Raw genomic sequence first — 17,266 nt, forward strand, 5'->3', positions numbered from 1 at the left:
TTGCTCAACAGAGGCACAAGTACGGGACGTCTGCTGTGCAATCTCATATCAAACAGTGTCCAATGAACTTTGTGTTCCGAAACACATGCACTTGGGCCTGCATTGTACTGGGTTGTCAGCTGAGCCACGACAATTTATCTGTATCAAGCGAGACACTTCCTGATGTCCTTTTTCTTTGATGACACGTGGCAATCCAACACCTTGGCGTCTACTGCTGGTTTCCGCTGTTACTTATCCACTTTGCATAAGTACTAGCAATGGTAGATCGTGAAAACCTACCAGTCGTTAAGTTTCGTGGGTACTCAATCCGAGTTTTTGATCCATTACAATCTGCCCTCAGTCAGATTCGCTTAGATCAGCAGCCTTTTTCTATCACTCGCAAATGTAACTACAAGGCTGATTCCTTACCTTCACCAGCAACAGTTAAATACCATTCCCACTTAATGACTTGCTCTCTCTCTTACTCTCACTTAATGACTCTTGAGAATACAAAATTGTTTTAAATATTGGAACGATAGATATTTGTATATATGACATAACATTTATGTTTATTTTGGTATTGCTTACACATATCGCGTATTCCAGTGGTGCCAAACTTTCAGCCAATTGAACATTTAAAATATTTTTCAATTATAAACATATATAACACATAAACTATAAATATATGTGGTTTAATAAATGAAAAGTGGAATTATGTACCCTTTATATTATTATATATTAAAAATTCAATAAAATGTTAATGAAATACATGAAAAGCATATTTTAGTGTAAAACCTGATACTGCACTGTTTTCGTGAGATTACTGTACTCTGGTTACATATGATGCTATGCAAAATTCATGCAGCCAGATTTTTTTAACCTAGATTTTTTAATATTTTGAAACAGCATTTATTATACTGTGCAATTCGAAAACTTATTTTAACAATTAAGTATCACATTTTGTTTTCTGGCTTATTTTTCAAAATAGAACAGGATTTGAAGGTCCCAGAGGATGAATTTGAACTTGAAGTTTCATCCGCTCTAGAATATTAAGAAAAAATCCAACTGTGGCAATTTAGAGCAAGAAAAAAATTGAGGGAATTACACAAACTCGAAAATTCGGAACCTAATGAAACCGCTACAGATTCCAAACTTGAAAATAATAAAATTATTCGCCTTAAAAAATTGACTATCGCTAAATTTTTTGGTGATTCTAGCAATTGGCAGGAATTTTGGAGTCAATTCGAGGCAGCTATCCATAACAACGACTCATTATCGAAAGTAAATAAATTCAGTTACTTAAAGTCATTACTAGGTGGGGTAGCTTATAATGCCGTTTCCGAACTCTCGCTTACAAATGAGAACTACGATTCAGCTATAGAACTGTTAATTAACAGGTTTGGGAAAAAAGATTTGGTAATAAATGCTCAACAGTTTGAAAGAAGTTCGTCTAAAACATATGAATAAGTTGCTCCAGTCATTAGCAGTAAATGCATATATTGTGACGAACTACACGATTCGGAGCGCTGCGAAATTAAAACCGTGGAGGAGAAAAGAAATATTTTAAAATCTCAAGCCCGATGTTTTTCGTGCCTAAAATCTCAGCATAAAAGTAAACAGTGTAAGGAAAGAAAAATGTGCAAAATATGTAATAAAAAACACAATAGGTCTATTTGTTTCCAACTCGAAACCAAATCAGAGAAAAACAAGGTCGTGTCGACAATTCCATCCAGTAAAGAAGATGTTCAGATTAGTGAATTAAAAACCGAAACTTTCCGCAGTGCACTGCTACAAACGTGTACTGTGATGATACGTCCATTTTCTGAGAAGGATAATTTAGAACCAATTCGTATTCTATTAGACAATGGATTGATGAGAAGTTTTATAATTCGGGACATTTCAGAGAAGTGTAAATTACCTGTTATTCGAAAGGAGACTTTGTCCGTATTTGCCTTTGGGGTTAACCAGGCAACAGAACAAACTTACAATGTTGTGAAAGTTAAACTAGAAAACAGAAGTGAACCATCCCTAAATATAGAAATTGAAGCTTTAGAAACAAACCAAATATGGGCAACTAATTTAGCTTTCCCTGATATCCCAGTTTCCAAAATTAACAAAGAGATAATAGGATTGCAATTAGATGATTCTTGTGAATTCAGTGACAAAAATATTGCTGTTTTGATCGGAGCAGATTACTATCATGAAGTAATAACTGGTAGACTTAAACGTTTAAAAAATAAACTTATAGCTTCCGAAACAATATTTGGATGGTGTCTTCAAGGCCGCACTGATTCTAACGGTGAATTGTTAAACATGGACATTATTGTTGACGACAAATTGGTCTCAACACAGTTACAAATTGATCTCAACACAGTCAAGCAGTTTTGGGAATTAGAAACATTGGGAATTGAACAAGGGAAGGAAATGAGTAAAATAGAAAATGACATTTTAGAGAATTTTAACAGAACTATCAAATTTAAAGAAACGCGATATGAGGTTAAACTCCTTTGGAATGAACATTCGTCTGAATTAAAAACGAATTACGTAAATGCAGAAGTTCGCTTTAATAAACTGGTTAAAAGGTTGAGAAATGATCCACTGCTTCATCAGCAGTATCAGTCAGTTATAAAACAACATTTAAAAATGGCTATAGCTGAGGAAATTGATCCAAGTTCTGAAGAAACAGGAAGAATTTATTACATGCCTCACCAGTCAGTTATTCGACCTGACAAACCCGTGAGAGTTGTATTTGATGCATCCAGCCATTCGAAAAACGAATACTCTTTAAACGATTGTCTCTATTCCGGTCCTAATTTAAATCCACCATTGTTAGAGATATTAATACAATTTCGTACACACAGCATAGCATTTACTGCCGACATTGAACAAGCCTTTCTCCAGATTTCTCTGTCACCTGAAGACAGGGATGCTGTAAGATTTTTGTGGGCAAATAACCTTACAGATAAGGATGGGAAACCTAACACGAAAATGTTTAGGATGACTCGCGTTTTGTTTGGAGCTACATCCAGCCCATTTTTGCTTGCCGCTACTATCAAACATCACATAAATACCTTTAAAGAAACAAATCAGAAAGCAGTTAAACTATTGAACGAATGTTTATACGTAGACGATTTAATATGTGGGGATGAAGACGAAAACGAAGCCAAACTCATATATGAAGATATTAGATATATTTTGAAGGCTGCTGGTTTCAACATGAGAAAATGGAAAACAAATTGTGAGAATCTGCAGGAAGTTTTTGACGAATACGAAAATGGTGAAATCCAGAAAGTTCTGGAACAGAAAGTATTGGGATATAAATGGAATTACAAGGAAGACCTTCTGAAGATAGAATCACAAAATCTAACTAATCAAGCTCAAGGGGAAACAAATCTAATGACAAAAAGAGAAGTTCTTAAAACCATTGGAAAGTTTTACGATACCATTGGATTTATAAGTCCATTCACTATTAGGGCAAAAATACTAATGCAGGAAATTTGGCAACTTGGAGTAGATTGGGATGATCCGTTACCACTGGACTTTGAAAACAGAATGAAAAAATGGATTAATGAACTGTCAGCGATTCAGGATGTAAACATTCCGCGACATTACTTCCGAAAGACTAACAAGTCTGAATTGAGAGATATTCAAATGCATTGCTTTACCGACGCAAGTCAGAAGGCATATGAAGCTGTGATATACCGTATTTATGCGAATCTAATGCGCCATCGAATCTAATGCGCATCCCCATTTTAAAACTTTAAATAATAAAAAAATTGTTTGTCGGCGAATGTAATGCGCATCAATGGTATGAGGAATTTATTGAATCTTATTTTATACAACAATGGATTTGTATATAAACTATCAATCAATGGTATGATAATTTTATTTAAATTTAGATACCATATTTTATACAACAATGGATTTATACATAAAGTAACAGAACATAGAATTAACCTATTAGTGGGCTATTGTTATGTGAAACAATCATTGTAAATTACCACTACCATATATACGGTACATATCGTAAAGTATGAACATGAAATAAATGGTAACATTTCTATCTAGCTAACAGTTTCTACAATCAGTGATTAATAGTAAACGTCTTTATTCACTATTTTGATGATAACTTTTTTAGTCCCCTTCTCCGTAATGGTGTAGTTACGAGACATATCAAACCAAATTGGCGTCTCGTCAGCGTTGCCAATTTGCCCCATTGAAAAATTCTTTTCCTTCCGAAGTGTGATGGCTAAAATGTTAGTAGTTTTCCCTCAAAATCTGCAGGAAGCTTTTGGCATATTGTTGTACGGCGTCTTAGAAATAAGCCCATCCGCTTCATAAACCGATCCACCCATCGACGGCTAGCTTTAAACTCTCGTTTCGGTATTCCAAGAACTTCAGCCTCCTCTTTTGCTTTATTTCTTATAGTGTCGCTAGTCACAGGTTGTCCATTCTTCCTCCTTTCACGTAGAAATTCCAAAACTTTTTCTTCAATTTTAGGGTGTCTTCCTTTGCGAGGGCCAGTGAATTTCTTTCTACTAGTTTTAGTTGCAAACAGTGCCAATTTCTGTTGCCGCCACAAGCGAAAATTGCTCTCAGCTACGTTGAACTCTCTCCCAGCCTTTCTATTGCCATTTCTTTCAGGATAAAGAATTACTTTACGTTTGAAAGTAGCGTCATATGACATTCTTCTCTTCTTGCCCTCCATTTCGTGACTACGTACTCTGCAGTATGCAATAATGTGTCAACGATAAATGTAACGGTAAATGTAGTCGAGAAATACAGTAATCCATTGTTACGATTTAAATTCGGTTGACGTCATCGGCGAACTTTGCACTCGAATCTAATGCGCCATCGAATCTAATGCGCACCCCAATTTTGAGTACTACATTTGGCCAAAAACGATGCGCATTAGATTCGCGTAAATACGGTATTTGCGATACGTCACGACGGACAGTTAAATAGGAAGTAGTTTTGTCATTTCCAAAACCAGAGTAGCTCCACTGAAGAAGCTGTCCCTTCCAAGATTAGAGCTGATGGGGGCTCTCATCGGAGCAAGATTAGCCTTGAATGTGAAAGAACAGTTAAAGAAAAGACTCCAGATGAATGTATATTTTTGGTCAGACTCTTCTGTTACGTTACATTGGATAAAGGGCGATTTAAATAAATAAAGCCATTCATCCAGCATCGAGTAATGGAAATACGAGAGAAAACATCACCTGAGTCCTGGAATTATTGCCCTGGAGATGAAACTCCAGCTGATATGCTGACCATAGGAACAAAGACAAATTCCACGAAAGTAATAACGTTGTCTGAACTACGAAATAGTGACATGTGGTGGCATGGACCTAAGTGGCTATTACAGAGTATCGATTCGTGGCCAAAACTTCCAGAATCAGTAAGAGATTTCAAAGATAATGAAGAGCTTGAACTTCGAAGGGGAGCTGTAGTGAACTCAACAGTCACAGGTGAAAATTCCATTGAAAACGAATTCATTAAAAGGTATTCGTCATTCAGCAAATTGATTAGAACTACTGCGTGGTGTTTAAGGTTTGCGAACGACTGTAGAACCAATCCACCATTAAGAAAAGAAAGTTTTTTGAGTGCTTCTGAACTACAGAATGCAACAAAGGTGCTAGTCAAATGTGTACAACATTCTGAATTTCAACCTGAAATTAAGTGCCTGCAGTTGAAAAGATCAGTTCCAAGTCATAGTAAGGTTTTATCCTTAAATGTATTTCTGGATGAAGATGAACTTTTACGAGCTGGCGGGAGACTACGTTACTCCAATCTTTCAGAAGACCACAAACATCAACTTCTTTTACCCAAAAGACATAATTTCACTGAATTACTCATAGATTATTATCACAAAAAATCTCTTCATTCGAGCGTTCAAACAACACTTTCTTTTATTAGACAATTATACTGGATACCTTCCGGACAAGATAGAGTTAGACGCGTTGTAAGTAAATGCATGACGTGCTTTCGAACAAGGAACGAAACCATAAACCAAATGATGGGAGACTTACCTAGAGATAGAGTTGTAATAACTAGACCATTCTAAAAAATAGGACTGGACTTTGCAGGTCCAGTTATCACTAAGCCTAATTTGAAAAGATCTACAGTTACGTTTAAATCATACATCGCGATATTTATTTGCTTTAGTACAAAGACCATTCATCTAGAAGTAGTATCGGATTTGTCTACTGAAGCATTTGTAGCATGTCTTAGAAGGTTTATTGCCAGACGATCTAAACCATCCATTGTTTGGAGTGATAACGCTACGAACTTCAAGGGAACGAAGAATGTTCTTGATAAACTCTTTAGAATTTGTAGATCGGATCCTATTCAGCGCTTTAGTTCCGAAGAAGGTATAACATGGAGATTTATTCCTCATTCTTCCCCGCATTTTGGCGGATTATGGGAGGCTAATATAAAATCAACGAAGAGAATTTTGACAAAGGTCGCGAAAACGACAATTTTGAAGTTTTTTGAATAAACTTTGAAGAGCTGTATACATTAATTACGCAAATAGAAGCCTGCTTGAACTCTCGACCTCTATCAGCTATTTCGGCTTATACAACAGATCTTCAGCCTTCGACTCCAGGTCATTTCCTAACAGGAGCTCCACTTTTGTCGATACCAGAACCAAATGATTCTGTAGATTCTTTGACCTTGTTTCTAGATGGACCTTAATTCAAAAACTTAGAGCTAATTTCTGGAACCGTTGGAGCTTGGAATATCTTAATCATTTGCAGAACCGCTCAAAATGGAATCAAGTGAGATCCAATCTCAAGGCAGGACAACTAGTCTTGTTAAAGGATAAAAGCAAGACACCCATGAAGTGGACACTAGCTCGCATCGAGGGGACCTTTCCTGGTCCAGATGGACTAGTACGAGTCGTAGACGTCAGAACTTCAGATGGAATCTTTCGCCGAGCCGTCTCCAATATCAATCCACTCCCATTTCCAAATGATGTTGGACAATCGTCCAACGGGGGCCGGGATGTTCCAGTTTGACTAGAAACTTTCACTATGCCGATGTTCCGGTTTGATTAGAAACAAACTTTTCTCTGCCTCAGAATGGCAACAGTGAGAACTTGACTTTCGATTTGTTATGACGCAGCTAGAACGCTGTTCCTGAGATGTAACATTAGATTCGGTTCTAGATTAGATTAATTTTAGTATTTTAATAAATTTTGAAACTAGATTGAATATTTGATCCTAGAATTATAGCTGAACCACCGCTTGCAGAAATTTAGATGTGGCATTTAGATACGTCATTAAATTCATAGTTAGATGCGTAGGCAGCGACATTCGTGATTCGATTAGTGCTTACATAAACAGATCTAATTGCTTAAAACAATGACATTTGCCGTTAAATTGTCCGTGTGCCGTTAACTTAGATTATCGTTAAATTCAGACAGTAACGGTACATTTAACTTGCCGTTAAATTCAAATAATTAATTGCTAACTTGGAACGTGCTTGTTAGCTGTAGGATTTCATGAAAACTCCTTATTTTTGCCTAATTTAAAATTATAGCTTGTCTTGGATTAAAGAAATTATTTAATCTAAATTAATGCCTAGCATTTGAGTTTTAAATAGGGAGTGAGGCTAAGCAAATAAATAAAGAATATAGTTATTTAAATGCAAGAAGTTCCTAACTTAATTTTTAGTATTGAGTACTTCTGATAAGGTATGCATAGTTGAACGTTGAAGACTTGGAGAATATTTTATGAATTAAAGTTATACCTTTCATTTTTTGACTAAATAAATAGGCAAAATGATAGGAAACCCCTTAAAATGTAAAATAATTTAATAGAAAATGTAAAATAATTTAATAGAAAAAGTACTTAAAGGTTTTGATTTATCATATTTGCCAGTTATTAGTTATTTTAAAAGTAAATATGCAATAAAAGAAGTATTTATAGGCTCCATTGAGAACACATAGAATCTACAGAATTTGATTATGACACATTGAAATAACCGATGTAGTTTTTAATGAGGTGTTTCTGTGTTTATTACACAAATAAAATATATTTTTATACATAAATTTAGTCAATTTTATTTGTGATACTTATCAACTATATTTTTTACACATTTCTGATCTGTAATTTATTTTAAAATACACTTTTATAAATTAAAGCAAAACAAAGTGGTGAGAATTTGATATTAGATTGTTGGTTCTTATCTGATATTAAATTTTAAATAAATCTTTTTAATTTCTTATCCAATTGGCAAATCTTTTGCTCAGCAGCTATCAATATTTATGCACTATTTTAAAGAGCATTTTAGCATACGAATTTGGTTTTTGTAACTACTTACAATTTTAAGCTATGAAAGATTACAGTCCTCTATGTGTGTGTGATTATGGCAAAGCCTCGAGGGCTTTCTTCCTAAGGGAAGGGATGCCTTCGTGGAGGACTTTCTATGGGAACTGGATTGTATACACGTTACACATGGGGAAAATCACGAAAGCGCCCATGCAGCCAGCCCGTTCACTTTATTCGAACTTCGAACCGAACTACCAGTATTCAGCGACTTTACCGCTCGGCCGGTGGTAGGCCTACAGTCCTCTATATGAAAAGTTATATTATAGTAAATAGCATTCATCCATCTTCCAGTTATCTCACATTTCATCTTGCCTAATGTATTATAAAACAAATTTGCGCACGAGAAAATGTTTTTATTATTTTTGGTTTGAATAATAATAATAATATTAATATGGTTTATGATTTATACAAACCAGTATAATAATAAGGTAAAACACATATAATAATAATAGTAATAATTATATTACGTTTTAAGCTTTATTCAAGGCATATTATGTTTATTGCTTCCAAATGAGTTTTGGGAACATTAACCTTAATCATCTTAACTACGACACTAATTGCTCTTTTGTTTAAATTTACAAAGCATATGGCATCATTTCTTTAATACCATCACAATATGATTCTTTCATATTTCACAGCTTTTATACAATGCGATGCTTATCTAAGGAGATGTAATTTAGATTTTAAAATAAAATAATTTTATTAATATTGGCTCTTACTAATGCATAATAATCTCAAGAATTCAGTAATTATGTATCGCTTCTGTTGAATCAAGTACACAATAAAATATTTTTTGCTCAGTCCGTTCCTCTTTAATAATTGATATTCATTAACCTATTTTATGTTATCACGATTAGTCTTACTTGTGTTGGATAATCGAGTTTCTATTTTATGTGCTTTTCAAATGTGTAAAATGCATTTACGATATTTGAAGTATTTAGTAGCATTATTTCTTATCAATTATTGATTAATATAGAAACTAAAAATAAGATATTTCAATTCATGTTTTATGTAACTAAAGAATTACTGTATTTGTATTTGCTGATTTGTTTTTACCCATTTTTTGGCGAAAAATTACTTAATTAAATTTAATATAGTGTATAGCTGTATTAAATCATCTATGTTGTAAAGGCATGTTTATGTGCACTTACTTAATGCAGTTATAAATTTCATTCGTAGTTAATTTTTTCTGTGCGTACCTTAAGAACATTTTAGGTCACCTTCCTTTTCCTTTTCTTTTTTGATGTGTGCAATTCCTGAGGTATAAAGCTTAATAATCATTGTTCAAATTTATATGCTTAATATAAACTTTATTCGAAATTTTTACAACTTTGTTGTGTTTTTGTCATAGTTTATTTATTTTATGTTTTTTTATTCTATAGAGAATTGCTAAATTACGTTTCATCTCCTTTGGTTAGGTCACAAAAAAGGATAACAAGCCCCGTTTGAAACAATATTTTTGTGAGGAAAGCAAGCTTTTATTCAGAATTGAGTGTCTAAATGAATGACTGTGGAATGTATAAAATGAAAAGAAATCTGCACAAATATGGGACAATATTGTGATATTTTTGCGTGTAAATTTATTCCAGCTTTCACTGTAGTATTTACATATAGATTAAAACTTGTTTTGACTCTTTCCTTTGTTGACTTAAACATCAACTCTAATTTTATTAAAAACAATTTGCCTGATGTATGTAAAATATTAAAAATTTATGATCATGCTTTGTTTCATATTAATTTGGATGTGCTTTATTAAAATGTAAAAAGTTTTATACTTTGTATTTTTAATTTTAAATTCTTAAAATTTAAAATTAAAAATACAAAGTATAAAACTTAAATTCTTAAAATTTATCGACTTTTTTTTTATTTTCTTCACATCTAAGGTACTTTCTAGCTAAGGTACTTGATTTCAAGTTTTAGTAATTCTTCTGTTCCGTAACAGTAAATTTTATAGCTCCGCTGGATTTACTGTAGCACAAATAACATTACGAATTAATAAATGGTTGTAAAACAATAAATCTTTCATAATGCATACAAAATAATACGAAGGCTTGTCGGTTTTATGTTAGTTAATCATGTTATCTAATTATTTTAGCTTTATTTTAAATAGTACTTTCATCAGCTACCACTAGAATGTAAATTAATGAAAATATCTATAAGCTTTTATGTCCTGAATTTCTCAGAATTCTTGCAGCACAGGCTGAGTGTCTCTGTATTATACTTTATCCACTATTGTAATTTTTTTTTTTTTTTTTGCGTAAGTTTCTGATAAGCCAAAGGTGTGAGTCAAGTTTAAGGGGGCGAGTTGATTTGGTGCACTTTGCATTCTATTTAATTTGAATGTGTGTTCTGATTAAGCTAACGGAGTTCTGATTTTGTTGAATTTTAAATTTGTGTAATCGTCAAACAGACATATTAATAAATATTTTTATTTTTAGTTGCAATATCTGTAAATTGAAGGCAAATGAAAGAAAAATCTTATAACAATCTTTACGGTTATACTGTAGAAAATTGGTAGTTTAAAGTATTCAATGTATCGGTACAGGATTCGAGAAATATGTGAATATTATCAGTAATTTCTGTTTATAATCGGAATGTTGACATTATACAGCTTGTGTTACAAGTTATACTAAATCATTCGTAAGGAGGAGTTGCCTTCTATTGGCTCTTTCAATCGTTTCTGGTAAATATTCTAGTGTCTTTCTCTTGCTTTTAAAGATGCATTACAGTTTATCAAGAAACAAATTCAGCCAGCTTAATCCTTGCTTCAACCGCTACATTTCCACCACATAGATATTACGACATAGCTTCCTAAAATCATAGTTTATTACATAACACAGTTTGCTCAAAATTCATGCAGCATAATTGTGCTACACAGTACCTTAATTTGCATAGATGGAAATTTGTTATAAAATAAATAGCCTAGCCGGGATTGGAATCTTAGACTTTAGAATCAAATGCCAACCGGACGCGATTCCACTTACATCATGAGGGCACCCGGTAAGGAAGAAGAAAATTCCTTACGTTCTTCTCCTATGCTTAAAGGAGTCAGTCGTTAAATCTTGGTAATAAAAATAATTGTACGTAGTAAAGTCTCTTTACATTTTTGTAGCGAGATAAAGCCTAGAAATTAGTGATGTCTTTTCCGAGCTAGACAGCTGGACCTGCTTCCAATAACGGCGCTAAAGCACTCGGTATAGAAGGAGGAAATTGCAATTTAAGAATGTCTGTTTCAGATATCGTTAAATTCATATGCGTTAACTTATATAATAGAGAAGATTTAGATAAATTTTAAATAGCTTCAGTCACTGAAATCCTGTGCTCGAAAGAAATCGAAAAGAAACTGAGAAAGGAACAAAGGTGCTATTAAATTGTTGATTTTTTATATTTTCAGTGAGTTTGCTCTATCAGTACTCTATATCAGGCAGCTTACAGTTTAATTTCCTTTATGTAATTCAGTAACACAAATATATCTTACTTCGCCCTTCATCAAAAGACTTTAAACAATCATTATAGAGTTTTGAAATCAAAGTGCTTTAATTGCCCTAACTAGATAGCCTAAGGCACAGCTCGAGCGAATTCACAGCTGTACTGACACTTTCGCTGTTCCTTTGAAAAACATTTCTTACGCCACGAATGTATTGTAAAAGGTATCTCCCAAGTTTAATTAAATGCAATTAGAAATTATAGTATTTGTTATATTTAGGGCATATATACAGTTGTATTAACATTTTCTTATTTCATTAATCCTTCCTCATTTAAAAAAAATGCCTATAATTTGCAGGGCTATACAAGACATTGCCTGTTTCCTTTGCAAAGTCGATCCAGGGTATGTCAACCCATGTATAATTTATGATAGCAAAGTTCATCGGTGCTAACAAATCATAACGTTTGGTCTGAGAGTTGTCATATGACCATAGTCAATCATGTTCAATGGATTACAAATCGAGTGAGACAATGACGGCAACAACACATGGTAGTCATTCAGTTATTATTGAACGTTAAAATGCTCTATGTAAATGTATATATTAGCTTATTGGTAAATCTCTCCAGGAAGGTAGTTTATATCATCAAAGTGTCAACGTCTTAGAAAGGCTTAGAAAGGTAGTGCTAGCATTCAAAATCCCAGGAGAGAGCAAGGAAATTCCAGAAGTATTTTGTAATATACAGTGCTTTGCAATACACGTTTTGTAATATAATAGGGGCATAATCTATAATTATTACCTCATGCATGTCACACATTTTTTGTTGCAGTACCACTACGATTATGACTTTATATGGTACCACGAAGCGGAGTCCTTCACTGGTAAAATTATTGACATTTTTCGTTCATCTAAATGCATCGCACAGAAAGGTTATTTGTTCGCTTTGTTTATGCAGACGCTTTTTTCAAGCATACATGGCACCGTTACAGTCACAGAGACAACATGGCACCTTACAGTCACACCTGTGTTTCGTATTAGTTTTAAAACAATGCCATCTAGCACATCTAATCTAGTTTTGTACGAGTAGATGCTGTCTCACTGTGTGTTCGACTAATGATTTTATGCAGCAGACTGTAAATGTTCGGCTAATATGTTTGATTTGGCTGCATAATCACTCATAACCACATACTTCTGTCCTCCGCTTGGGTAACGAGTTATTTCAACCCCTCGTATCAAGAGATACATCGAAGCTTCTACAACCTCATTATGATGGCTAATAACATGAAACAAAACATCAATGTAGCGAAAACCGCTTTTCGTAATCCTACTGTTCTTTCATTATCAAGAGCTCGAAGTAAGACTGTATCGCTGACGTATTTTAAGACGCAAAGCCAGGTTCTTTTGTCAACAACAACTGCTAATAAACGCAATTTTGCAGGACTTTTTAGCAATTCTGCTTATTTTTCATAATATAGTTTCATAAGGCACTATCATCATACATATTCTGCACGCATGACTTACGCCGCTAATCATTTATGTCTTTCCCCATACTCTATCAAAATGCAGATTTCGAGACAGCGGTAGAGTGAACGCGCCTAAAGCTTTATAGAAGTATTGATCTCGAAGAAATCTGCCGAGATACGTTTGCTTGTTGAAAAAAATATTTCGTGATGCATTGAAGAAAATATTACTTTTATCATCATCACTACATAGTATAAAACAAAGTCGCTTTCTCTGTCCCTATATCCCTATGTATGCTTAAATCTTTAAAACTACGCAACGGATTTTGATACGGTTTTTTTTAATAGATAGAGTGATTGAAGAGGAAGGTTTATATGTATAATAACATCCATTAAATAGTGGAGAAATACTGTTATTTTTAAGGTTTCTGATGTGATGTCGTAAATAATTACATTTTTTCCGCTTACATTGCAAACGCAGGCTGAACCCTACGAGATTTATCAAAATAATGTACTAAGTATTGTACACATTGAAAAGGTCTACAGATTTAAAAATTGCGAGACGTAGCGTTTGCGGCGGTACCGGCCGGCCGGGGCGGCGGGAGCGTGCCTATAATTAGCGCGTCGGAGGCCGCGGTTCTCCCTATAGCACTTTGAATTTAGCAGCGATCGGACGCGTTCATTATCGGAGCTCTCTAGCTTTCAGCGCAACAACGTATCAGTAATTATAAGTAAGTTACGATAAATAATTGTATGATAGTAGTTTTAAAATATAAATGATATTCTATTCTAAGGTTAATTTTTAAATCGCACTTATAGTAATTATAAGTACATAAGGTTAGACAAGATTAGATTAAATAAAATCATAATTTATGGATTGGAATTTCCTATTAAGATCTTGGTTAAAATTTAGAGTTAAATCAATTTAATATTAGGGAAATTATTTTCAAAAATCGTAATTTAAGGTGAGGTATGTAAGTTCAGAAAAAGATTATGAACTGCGATTCATTGTTAAAATATCCATTAATATTTTATACGCGTGCGAAGCCGGAGCGGGTCGCTAGTAAAAGAAATAAAATAAACAAATAGCAAATAAGAAGAAATACTTTTAGCTAAATCTGTTGATTTAAAAGAAATGAAAGGATTTCATAATTAAATGGGAGTTTAGAAAATCTGCAGGAAACAGAACTGGAACTAATATCATTAACTAAAGTTGATTAATTTTTAAAAATGTGAAAGGCCTCATTAAAATCTTTTTACCAACTGAAACTTAAAGATAGAAACTTAAAGAGATAAGAGAACTTAAAGAATGGTTAAAGAACCAACTATATGTTATACCAACTATATGGTTAAAGAACCAACTATATGGTTAAAGAACCAACTATATGGTTAAAGAACCAACTATATGATAAACTGACGATTTAGATACCTTTCTGAATAAACGCATGAGTCATACCAGAAATGCAGCAAGTCTAAAATTGGATTTTGTCTAACATTAAAATTTTATTTGGCCTGCTTATATGAATTTATCTATGAATTTATTTTGTGATTTTATTTTAAATCTCCAGTTACCTCATATTTTAGGTCATGCAGTATTACCGACCAGAAAAGTAAATAATATAATCTTTTCAGCTTTATACTTCATATTACTTTGTGCTATGCGAACAAGCTATCATATAATTATGTTTCAAGTTAATCTTTTTTTTTTCTGAGATGTACCTAAAATGCATTTAATAATTTGGATACAAACTTTAGCTTGCTTAGTTAGGTCGTTTGTAGCAGAAATTAGCGCATATTTAAAGGAATTTAATTGAACTGGTTTCTTTTATACTTTTTTCTGAGTTATGTATGTATAATTATATATCTGGCTTATTACCATGATGGAAAGTTAAAATTGCTGCACCTCAAACGCACAAAATCCCTAAAATTAACATGAAAGATAAAACATAACATTCACGGCCTTAATATATTAATGAGAAGAGCAAAGGCGTTTAAAAGCAGCATGAAAAGGCGCACTGAAATGGCGAATTTTTATTCGGAAATCACGTTTTCTTGAGCAGAACACCAAAGAATGAATTATAAATAATGCAAGTGAGCTGAAAAAGGAGATAACTGGGAAGCCCGAGTCGACCAGCACTTCCTTTTTCGAGATGAAGGACTCAACAGAAAAGGATGCTGATGAAAGGAAATAAAAAATATCGTCGTTCAAACAAACGACGATATTTTTTATCGCCTTTGTAAATAAGTAAATTTTTGCACAAGCTATTAGCACATGGATATATTTTAAGTAACATTTTTCCGCAAGCTATTAGCACGAAAATTCAAACAGTTGAAAAAAAAAATTCGAAAAAGAATTAGGAATTGGGAATGAGAAAACCAAGGTTATAAAATTATTTATTAAAAAATAGCCAAAGTCACTGAATAAATTTCTGTAACTTATGAAAAGATCGAAAGAAAAATACAAAGATTGCAAGAAGAAATTTCTAGATCCAGCTCAACACTTGTTTACCCTGTAATGGATGCCCCAACTCATCCGTTTATGGGTAATATTCTGGCTCGGTCATCTTATCCCATTATCAAGATCTGATAATGGAAATAATGGAAAATCGATATAGAAAGTATACAAAACGTAATATTAAATGATTCTGCATCAAAATCAGTGTTCAATGTTATTTCTCATCCAAAGCCTTATTGGCTACTTCTGTACGAGGAAAAGCTGTGGAAACTTTACAGACATATTAGCCTGAAAAAGATTTTGATGCTTTAGAGTTGTGACTTGCCCCCCCCCCAAAAAAAAAAAATTCAAAGATTTTCAGCCACTGCAGTTTAGGAAGCAGCGATTAAAAGCAGGAAATACCGTTAAAGAACTATTAGCAGACACTGAAAGTTCGTCCCATCTAACATTTTCGAAATGTGCAAACACTGCTTAAAACTGGAGAAAATATATGACTTTGAAGTTCTAGGGACAAATTCACGGGTTTCATTTATTTTTACTAATAGTTATTTTAATTCGTTAGCCTTTTCTGCCTTCTCTTTTTCCCTTCGCGTTTCGTTCCCAGGATATAAATTAGCTAGGGTGAACGAGTGTATTTAAACTGATGAATCCAGACGTTTAGTCTAAGCGTGGTTTCGCTGTTGTCAGAGCAAGTTGTTATTTCTTTCAGGTGTTAACTTCAATATCGGCTTCGCATTCTTGCCGCCGAATTACTATAATGCCCTTATAGGTTTTTCAGTCACCCTAAATTGAATTCTGTAAATTTGCATTGCTCTTGCCTTTCAATTTAATGTTATGTTGTATTTCAAGTTTAAGACCACTGCAAGTCGTCGCTGATTATAAGCACGTAAGTAAAATATTGTAAATATTGTAAAATAATTGTGTTCAACAAAAGGCTCTTTCACACCCTACGCCTGTTGTGTTCATTTTCGTCTTTGGAAGAAGTCGCAAAGATAAAAAGTTAAGTAGATCTAATTACATTGCATGATAGCCAAAACCACTAGATACCACAAGTTAATACATACAAGTTTACACAAAATCCGTAACATTTATAGACTGATTTCTGAAGTAATTGAAAAAGCCCAAATGCAAAGAGCTTAATTAAGGTCAATAATGACATGAATGGAAATAACAAACGTAAAACCAAGCAGGGAAAAATGGCACATTTGCTTTGAAACAGAAAGATATTGGACTCTATGGGATTCACCTCAGCTGTGATATGGAGTGTTCTACTTTAAAATGGGAAGTCGCCAAAGAAAAGAGTTTCGTTGGAATTTCATCTTACCGAGATCTTAAATCTCTAATGTTCTGTTTGAACTTCGTAATATCTCTCCTTGAGGCAGCTTAGTGACGTATTGCGTAGCGAAAAACGAAATTACAGTAATACAGTGTAAGAGTACCAGCATATACAGTTCTTGAACAAGAAATTTCAGTCGCTTCTTATTCCCTCCAACCAAGCACATATTTCTTATTTGTCATGTTAATGGATTACATAGGGTTCTTGATATATAACATATTAAGAAATCACTCCTTTTCATTCAAGTCGGTCGGTATGTAGAGAAATTCAGTCGGACT

The 17,266-nt window shown here is 33.6% G+C and overlaps 2 protein-coding genes across 2 annotated transcripts in view; both read left to right on the top strand.

Moving 5' to 3' along the window:
- Positions 1 to 9,950, top strand: part of LOC146996767 (vesicle-associated membrane protein 3-like) — a 58,420-nt gene extending 48,470 nt beyond the window's left edge. The window contains exon 7 of the mRNA XM_085817896.1: positions 9,731 to 9,950. The gene's annotated coding sequence lies outside the window, so the exon portion shown is untranslated. The remainder of the gene's footprint in view (positions 1 to 9,730) is intronic.
- Positions 1,786 to 6,998, top strand: LOC146996768 (uncharacterized). The gene is made up of 3 exons (XM_085819660.1): positions 1,786 to 2,128; positions 2,228 to 3,042; positions 6,654 to 6,998. The coding sequence occupies exons 1-3, from the start codon at positions 1,786 to 1,788 to the stop codon at positions 6,996 to 6,998; spliced, it is 1,503 nt and encodes a 500-aa protein (XP_085675786.1).
- Positions 9,951 to 17,266: the final 7,316 nt, after the last annotated feature.

The sequence above is a fragment of the Stegodyphus dumicola genome, chromosome 6 (assembly GCF_044657685.1).
Source record: "Stegodyphus dumicola isolate Sdum_Otavi_A_Nest chromosome 6, ASM4465768v1".
In the NCBI taxonomy this organism is placed as follows: Eukaryota; Metazoa; Arthropoda; class Arachnida; order Araneae; family Eresidae; genus Stegodyphus; species Stegodyphus dumicola.

What these genes read in the sequence shown, in the direction of transcription:
- LOC146996768 (XM_085819660.1), top strand. Translation starts at nt 1,786, where the DNA reads ATGATACGTCCATTTTCTGAGAAGGATAATTTAGAACCAATTCGTATT. An exon ending in ATTGCAATTAGATGATTCTT is followed by an intron (nt 2,129 to 2,227) that starts GTGAATTCAGTG and finishes ATAAACTTATAG; the next exon opens with CTTCCGAAACAATATTTGGA. An exon ending in CCGCTACTATCAAACATCAC is followed by an intron (nt 3,043 to 6,653) that starts ATAAATACCTTT and finishes AGATTCTTTGAC; the next exon opens with CTTGTTTCTAGATGGACCTT.